At 45.8% G+C, this 8,993-nt stretch overlaps 1 protein-coding gene across 1 annotated transcript; it reads right to left on the bottom strand.

Annotated features, from left to right (window-relative positions):
* On the bottom strand, positions 1,307-6,223 carry LOC110432616 (translation initiation factor IF-2-like). Its single transcript, XM_021453378.1, has 3 exons — positions 6,146-6,223; positions 1,777-2,207; positions 1,307-1,520 (listed from the first exon to the last, which is right to left on the bottom strand). Exons 1-3 carry the CDS (start codon positions 6,221-6,223, stop codon positions 1,307-1,309), a joined length of 723 nt encoding a protein of 240 aa, XP_021309053.1.

Raw genomic sequence — 8,993 nt, 5'->3', positions numbered from 1 at the left:
GAAGTGGAGGGGGCCATGGAGAGATCCAGACTACGAGCTGCTTTGCTCCTGTCCTAGGGAATTCCGGGGCCATCGCACAATCACGATCGGCTGGCTCACCATGCTGGATCTAGGCACCTCCAGTTGTGCAGCCGGTATTTCTGATGAAACACCAGAATCAGAGAATCCATGTCAGAAATCCTCAGAACAAACAAGGGCAATCAATCTTCACGTTATGAATGAATATAAGGGGATTAGCTGGATGGCTCACCTGAAGATGGCTTTTCACTTCAGCATTTATGAGCCCAACACTATTGGAAACGGCGGCTTTACCGAGTGTCTGAGGCACTCGGCAAAGCCCCCAAAACATTAGGCAAACCCTTTGCCGAGTGTAACACTCGGCAAAGAAGCGTCAGCAAAGAGCCTTTGCTGATTGTCTTTTTTTCGACACCCAGTAAAGGCTTTTTTGAGTGCTAAAAAGACACTCGGCAAAGAAAAGCACTCATCAAAATAAAAATTCAAAAAACCCCAAAAAATAATTAATCAGGGGACACTACTGGAATTCTGTTCGTTGCCGACTGCCAAAAGCAGTCGGCAAAGGCCCTAAAACAGGTGGCAAAGGCTTTGCCGACTGTTTTACACGTGGCAGTCGACAAAGAACACGTGGCAAAGAATCCGTCGGCAAAGAAACCTTTGCCACCTGCCAAGAGAAAAGCAGTCGGCAAAGCCTTTGCCACCTGCCAATATGGCAGTCGGCAAAGAAAACGTACGTCGTCGTGAGATGACGGAGCGCATCCCCTTTGCCGAAGGCTTTTCTTATTTTTTTTTATAATAGAATTTCTTTGCCGACTGCTTTTTTTGGCAGGTGGCAAAGGGCTCTTTGCCGACTGCATTTTTTGGCTGTGGCAAAGGGCTCTTTGCCGACTGCTTTTTTTGGCAGGTGGCAAAGGGCTCTTTGCCGACTGCTTTTTTTGGCAGGTGGCAAAGGCTCTTTGCCGACTGCATTTTTTGGCAGGTGGTAAAGGGCTCTTTGCCGACTGCCTTTTTTTGGCAGGTGGCAAAGCTGGAATAAGTAAAATTTCAGCCCTGTTTTTTTTATTTTGTATCACAAATATGATTATATAATCAGAATTCACATATATCACACAGATCCACATATATATCACACAAATCCACATATATAGCACACATAAACCATAATAAATGAGTTCAACAAGTCCATCATCCAACAAATAATACTAAGTGTGCAAAACAAACATCAAACATCCAACATGGTGTGCTAAACCAACATCCAACATCCTGCAAAGTAGAAGAACCACATAGCTAGTCACGCGTCCTGCGACCCGTCGCCACCGTGGTGTGAAGAGCTCCTAGCTGGCCACAGAGGCCACGAAGACGGTCCAATCTGCGGCGCGCTGCTGTACACCCACCCAGATCCGACCTGCTGGGCAGGCGGAGGGTCGCTACCCCACCCGGAGGCCCCCGCCTGCATAAGCCTAGGAGGAACGCCACCTGGTCGGGTTTGAACCTGCCGACGGTGGCTGCACAGAGAAGTGATGTCATTAGTACATGTGGGATAGCCGTACAAACGAACACGATAGATAGACTGCTAGAAAATTCCATCACCATTCATCCGAAACCACCATAGTAACGAAAGTATGACCATACGGGGACTACTGCTAGACCAACCATCACGGGCGTGCTGTGCCTTCGACGAATCTCCATGGACGGAGCCACGGCTTCCCCACCCGCGTCCCAAACCAATCCCAAATTGAGAAGGGCGAGTTCAAATTCAACCTGAGTCGGCTGTCGTCGGAGCGGCGATTGCGCTGTGGAAGCCGCCCTAGGAGCGTCGGAGTGGCAGACTGGCAGCGCCGCGCCGCGCCGAGGCCTCTGACGACATCGGCGAAGGAGATCCGTCCGCCAGCACGTCCGGAGCGGCCGGGGCAGGGGTGTCCGCACACGTCCGGGGCACCTGGCTTCATGCGGCGTCCGCACACGTCCGGAGCGGCCGGGGCAGGGGCCGGAGCAGCCGGGGCCGGCGCGGCCGGGGCGGCCTGGGCGCAGGGGGTGAGGGGGCAGGCGGGCGCGGCCGGGGCGCAGGGCGCGGGGCGCAGGGCGCGGGGCGCTGACTGCGGGAGTGCGGCGGCGGCGGCGCTGCGTGCGGGTGGGAGCTGCTGCTGCGTGTGGGTGCGTGAGGGGTAGGAGCTGCTGCTGCGTGCGGGTGCCTGCGGGTGGGAGTTGCATTTTTTTTCAGGATAAGGCTGGGGGCTCTTAGGGTTAAGTTCTTTGCCGACTGCTATTAGGGCAGGCAGTCGGCAAAGGAGCAGTATATTTTATTTATAAATATTCTTTGCCGACTGTCTACATCTAGGGCAGTCAGCAAACATTTTTTTGAAAGTTCTTTGCCGACTGCTATTAGGGTAGGCAGTCGGCAAAGGTGCAGTATATTTTATTTATAATTATTCTTTGCCGACTGTCTGGATTTAGGGCAGTCGGCAAAGAATTTATTTTTTGTCTAATTTATTTTGTAGCCTCAACTTGCTCAAAATTTTTTGAAATTTTTATCATAGCCTCCGGATGTAATAAAATGACACTTCAAAAAGTTTCGTAGTTTTTTTACCTTTACCTTTTTAGCTATATTTCGTTAATTTATTTCGTTTAATTGAATTGTCTACCGTATAATCCAACTTTGAACTACAGGTGCATAAAATAATAAAACATAGGCATTAGAAAAATGATATTCATATTAGAGAATGTATTTTGAGGTCGTGCCTACAAACTCATCCAAAATTTAAAGTCCTTGTCCACAGAATATGACTATCCAAGTGTTGTAGAATAGCTTTTTAATTATATAAAATTCAAACAAAGTCGAAAATTTACGAAACTTGTTGAGGTGTCATGTTATCACATGTGTAGCCTATGATAAAAATTTTAAAAAGTTTGGATCAAATTGTGATGTCAGATGTACAAAACCCAAACACTTGCGCATGTCATCACATGTTATCATATTGGAAATGTGTGGTTTTTGTTCATCTGATGCCGCAACTTGCTCCAAACTTTCTCAAATTTTTTCTATAGAGTACACATGTGATAACATTAAACCTCAAAAAAGTTTTGTGATTTTTTGACTTTTTTTGCTATATTTCATTAATTAATTTCTTTAAATTGATTTTTCCCCTACAAAATTCTACTTTGAACTATAGGAGCATGAAATAGTAAAACTTAGACATTCGAAAAATGATATTCATATTGAATAATGTATTTTTAGACCATATCCAAAAACTGACCCAAAATTTTGAAGTCCTTGTCCACAGAACATGATCATCCAAGTGCGGTACAAGTGATTTTTAATTATATAAAACTCAATTGAAATCAGAAAATTACGAAACTTGTTGAGGTGTCATGTTATCACATGGGGAGCTTATGATAAAAATTTGAAAATTTTTAGAGCAAATTGTGATGTCAGATGTATAAAACCCAAACACTTCAACATATGATCATATGTGATCATATTGGAAATGTTTGGATTTTGTTCATCTGATACTGCAACTTACTCCAAACTTTCTCAAATTTTTTCTATAGGGTCCACATGTGATAACATTAAACCTCAAAAAGTTTTGTGATTTTTTGACGTTTTTTGCTATATTTCATTAATTAATTTCTTTAAATTGATTTTTCTGCTGCATTATCCTACTATGAACTATAGGTGCATGAAATAGTAAAACTTAGCCATTTGAAAAATGATATTCATGTTGAATAATGTATTTTTAGACCATATCCAAAAACTAACCCAAAATTTTGAAGTCCTTGTCCACGGAACAAGATCATCCAAGTGTGGTAGAAGTGACTTTTAATTATATAAAACTCAAACGAAATCAGAAAATTACGAAACTTGTTGAGGTGTCATGTTATGACATGAGGAGCCAATGATAAATATTTGAAAAAAATTGGAGCAAGTTATGATGTTAGATGTATAAAACCCAAACACTTGCTCATGTGATCACATGTGATTATATTGGAAATATCTGGGTTTTGTTCATCTGATACTGCAACTTGCTCCAAACTTTCTCAAATTTTTTTTATAGCTTCCACATGTGATAACATGACACCTCGTCAAGTTTCGTAATTTTCGGACTTTGTTTGAATTTTATATAATTAAAAATCACCTCTAACACACGTGGATGGTCATGTCCCGTGGATAAAGACATTAAAATTTTGGGTGAGTTTCAGAAAAGGACCTTAAAATAGACTCTCCAACATGAATATCATTTTTCGAATGGCTAAGTTCCATTATTTGACGCACCTGCAGTTCAAAGTAGGATTCTACGGTGGAAAATACAATTAAAAAAATTTATTTACAAAATATAGCAAAAAGGGTCACAAAATCACGAAAGTTTATAAGGTTCACTCTTATTGCATGTGGAGGCTATGAAAAAAGTTTGAGGAAGTTTGGAGCAAGCGACGACATCGAATGTCTAAAACCTAAATTCAAATTTTAAAAATAAAAAATTTTGTCTTTGCCGACTGCCTAACGGCTTGGCAGGTGGCAAAGGGGACGGAGATGGAGGCCGTCAACTAGCCGCCACCTTTGCCACCAGCTTTTCTTTGCCACCTGCCAGGCAGCCACCTTTGCCGACTGCCTACCTTTGCCACCTGCCAGGCAGTCGGCAAAGGACGTCTTTGCCGACTGCCTTTCTTTACCACCTGCCAAGATTGTTTGGCAGTCGGCAAAGAATCCTTTGTCGACTGCTTTTTAAAGCGGTCGGCAAAGAAAATCTTTGCCGACTGCCCTACCTTTGGCAGGTGGCAAAGGATTTTAGCAGTCGGCAAAGCCCAGTTTTCCTGTAGTGGGAGGCCCCCACCGACCAGCGCCCATCGCCTCTGTTCCAAGTCACAAGTCGCGACATTTGTTAGTGCTAGAACTTTGCTTCTTGTTGTCAACAATGAGGGAGAAGCGGTCAAGGACGCGTGCCACCTCGTGGCTGACAACAATACAGGCCCCAGCAACATGGCCACAACATGTCAACCACAATTTCCAGTGACATGAGCATCAGTTGGTAAAAAACACTTGTGGAATATGGTTTTTCTATGTGTCCACCTGATTAAAAATGTGGCATACATTAATTTCCCTAGGTTTGGTATGTCATAACAAGGGGCTTGATTGTATTGTTGTGGGAGTATATCTCAATATTGTTGTGGGAGTATATCTCAATACAATGAAAACTTTTATTGACCAAAGAAATCAGATTTGGTTTTGAAAATTATGGGTCTTTCTCCATTGTGTTTTGCCGCTACTTTCGGCCACTCAATTGTAGGTGTTGTTTGGTTGATAAAGAGTAATGGCAATGCAAAGGGATTGGATAAACATCGGTAGTAGTTTGGTTTAGTTGAGCTAATGGAAACCAAATAGTAGTACGGACCACATAGCCAAATAGTTGTACGGACCACCATAAATGTAACCATTTTGGTCACACTTGCCCACACATATAGTCACCACTTATTTCCACAACACCTGACATTCTTGGCACATCACTTACTTTCTACCGACCGCCCTATATCCACTGTGTAGATGTGCAATCAGGACAGTTGACCAGCCTTTAAATTAGATGCAGCCCACACGACGTATTTATAGAAATGAGTTATGTTAGGTAAGAAGCAGAGTACCTCGATTTGTGTGCAGATGTTATTCATGAACATGATGAGTCATAAAAATAAATGTGCTGAGTTATTGTATCTTCCAAAAAGATATCATTCTGTTGATTGCCCAGCCTTGGTCGTTCGCTATACAAGGCATCCATCTATTCAGGAACCTGCAGCAGACTAACATAACTCTTAACTGCAGACATGGCATGCCACGAAAGAACTCATAAATTCCAGGTTTGTGTTTGTAACATGGCAAGCAATTAGATAATTCTAACATCTTGGGGGACCAAATTGGCAAGAAAAATTTTGAATTTGGTATCTAAAGAAGGCTCATCTTTGGTGGCCATTCAGTTGATTCAAGGCAGTAATGACTGGCAATGCAGCTCCGATGACCAGCACCGCTGAAACTTCCTTGCTTGCTGCTGCAGCTGCCTTTGCTGCGATTGGGACTGGAGGCCAAGCTCAGGGGCAGCTGGTGCCATGGCGGCGGCCCTGGTCTCTATTTACGCAAACCCATCACCTGGCGATGGCTCTCCGCAGCGCTGTCAGCAGACCTCTTGGAAGCCGGTGGTGGTGACAGCAAGGACAGATCCGGCATCCCAGCATGTGGTGCCTTATCATCCATTCTTATGCAGAGTGGTGTGAACGCCGATGTGCCAGAGCCCAAATCAGCCTTGAGTGGCAACAGAGTGCCACCTCCACCGTGAGATGGTGAGCTCCTCCCCCTTGTCTTGCTTTTGTGATCACAAAGCTCCAAGCTTTTTGGCCACCCCGCGCTCAGAGTTCACGATTGAGCTCGTGACAACACCCAGCGCGCAGCGGCTGTGACGTCGGTGATGTTACCTGACCTTGCCGGCATCGACAAATTGACACGACATCCTGGCATGTTCCCACACAAAAAAAAAATTGTTAGTGCTTTAACTTTGCTTTTCATTGTCAACGACGAAGGAGAAGTGGTTGAGGGCGTGTGCCACCACATGGCTGACGATGATGCGCGCCCCAGCAGCATGGCAACAAAATGTCCAACACAAATTGCAGTGACATGGGCATTGGTTGCTAAAAAAGTCTGTGGTAAAATATTCCTTTTTATTTATACAGCTGACTAAAAGTGTGGGATACATTTTTCTAGGTTTGGTATGACATAATTTATATGAAGAATCTCTCCATAGTGAGGTCCTGTCCCAGGATGTATCATACTTGCATCACCATGTAGATCTTGTTGTTGGAGAGCACAGTAGTCGGCAGGATCTCAACCGGTGACTTAGCAAGAAGGCCCTTGGCTATGCAGTGGATGGCCCAGGTTCCGGACCACACAGGACACGCACCTGCACTGCGACCTTATTGTCTGACACCATGGTGCAGATGTTGACGTGGTAGCACAAGGTGTCGTCACCATGGTCACCTGGGAGGAGCTTCTCATGGGGTACTCTGAGAAGGAGGACGGCTGCAGCAATAGTGGGAGCACCACGGCCTTGTCCATGTTAGGGTTCAGCAGTGGGGAGCGCACAGCAAGATCAGCACGTATGAAGGTTTTGCCACCTAACTCAAAGAGGACCAAGTCACTGAAACTGAACTCAGCACTCACCTCCGGGCTAAAGGCATCATGTAGCGGGGTCAACTCCGAGCCAGAAACGCCGCCACCAGAGAAGTAGACCTGAGTGGGCTCGCCAGGTGGCACTTGCAGAAGTCAGGGATGAAGCACCGTGAAGCCAGCACTTGCTAGTGAACGTGCCACTAACGAGGCCGCTCTGGCATCCAAGGCGGAGAAGGATATTGTCAAGGAGATCTCCGTTGGTGAGTACGCTGGAGGCAGAGGTGTCTTTCTCTGCCGACAACGTGGCGGTAGCTCTATTGTGTTGGAGCACATCTCTCCGCTGCGAACTTCTAGTTTTTTTGCGCGCTAGGAAAAAAAGTGTAAGCCCATCTTTGTTAATTTGAGAATCTATCTCTTCTAAAAATTTTTTCTTCTAGCGCTGCAACATCGCTACTTACCATAGTAGTGATAATGTTGCCCACGGGTCTAATGGCTGCAAACAAGAACCATTGGTGAAGAAATGGAGGACGTCAAGTCCGCTACCGAGGGTGTTAGGTCAGGAAACAGCAGACAAAGAATGACTCAAGCAGCAGCGCATTTGGTGGAGCACATGGTAAGTGTCAGTGGAGGGCATCATGCACCGATCGGCCCTGCTCGGTAAAACAATTTCATGTAAAATAATATTATTTTCTATATATACACCAGATTAAAAGTGTGGGATACATTTTTCTAGGTTTGGTGAGGCCACCCATACGTCATGGCAATTGCATCACATGGCCCTTGGTGCCTGCCAGAATTGAGCACCTGGAATGTGTTGCATTAGTTTGATCTCGGGCGTGCAAGGCCTGATCTCATCTCATCTCCCTGTATGTAACTATGTATGTGTACAGACAACTACACTACTCCAAATTTCTCTCTTGATTCATGAAACTGTGATTGGTAGCCTCCATCACGGCGATCATATCCACGCACTGATGATGCAGTAGAAGCCTCGTCATTTCCAGCTCTTGGACTGGCCATCTTTCTCCTCGCAGCGGAATATATGGCTGCCGACGAGACGATGATGCCCGAGGTGGAGAAGTGGACGGGGCCATGGCGAGATCCAGACTATCAGCTTTCTTTGCTCCTGTCTTGGGGAATCCCGTTGCCCTCTCACAAGCATGATTGGCTGGCTCACCATGCTAGATCCAGGCGCCCTCTGGTTGTGCAGCCGGTATTTCTGAAGAAACACCAAAATCAGAGAACCATGTCAGGAATTCTCACAACAAACAAGGGCAATGATATCTTCACGTGATGGATGAATATAAGGGATCAGCTAGATGGCTAACCTAAAGATGGCTTTTCACTTCATCATTTATGTAGAGTAGGATTGTACAACTGGATGATCTTCATTAATCATGTATGGGTTACATATATAGTGTACAAGGGCCTTTGGCCGAGAGAACACACGCACACTGTACAAGTGAAGGAGCGCGAGGCTCGGACGAGTGAGCGCCGTGGAGTCCGGGCGTGGCGACGCGCACGGCTGGGCGCGCTCGATCTGCGTAGTCCGTTGGCGAGACGAGGCATGCGGACGGCCATGGAGTAGGCGATGCGGGAGACTCGGTCAGGCCTAACCGTAGGAGAGCCTGTTCCGTTGACAATTTATCAGCCCATCACTATTGGAAACGGCGGCGTGCTGGTGACAGCATGGACAGATCTGGCATCCTATGATGTGTCGTCCGGTCATCTATTCTTAACCAAAGCAGCACGAACAGGCGTCCTAGAGCCCACAGCCGCCTTGAATGGCCAGAGAACACCGCCGGCCCTGTGGGACGGCGAGCTCCTACAATTG

The sequence above is a fragment of the Sorghum bicolor genome, chromosome 2 (assembly GCF_000003195.3).
Source record: "Sorghum bicolor cultivar BTx623 chromosome 2, Sorghum_bicolor_NCBIv3, whole genome shotgun sequence".
Classification (NCBI taxonomy): domain Eukaryota; kingdom Viridiplantae; phylum Streptophyta; class Magnoliopsida; order Poales; family Poaceae; genus Sorghum; species Sorghum bicolor.
This window is presented reverse-complemented; position numbering and strand designations above follow the sequence as displayed.

Excerpts from the sequence above, each read along its gene's own strand:
- LOC110432616 (XM_021453378.1), bottom strand. The coding sequence starts at position 6,223 with ATGCCGGATCTGTCCTTGCTGTCACCACCACCGGCTTCCAAGAGGTCT. Across the intron at positions 2,208-6,145 it reads CTGCGGAGAGCCATCGCCAG|GCACCCGCACGCAGCAGCAG; the intron begins GTGATGGGTTTG and ends TCCCACCCGCAG. Across the intron at positions 1,521-1,776 it reads TCCGACGACAGCCGACTCAG|CCACCGTCGGCAGGTTCAAA; the intron begins GTTGAATTTGAA and ends TTCTCTGTGCAG.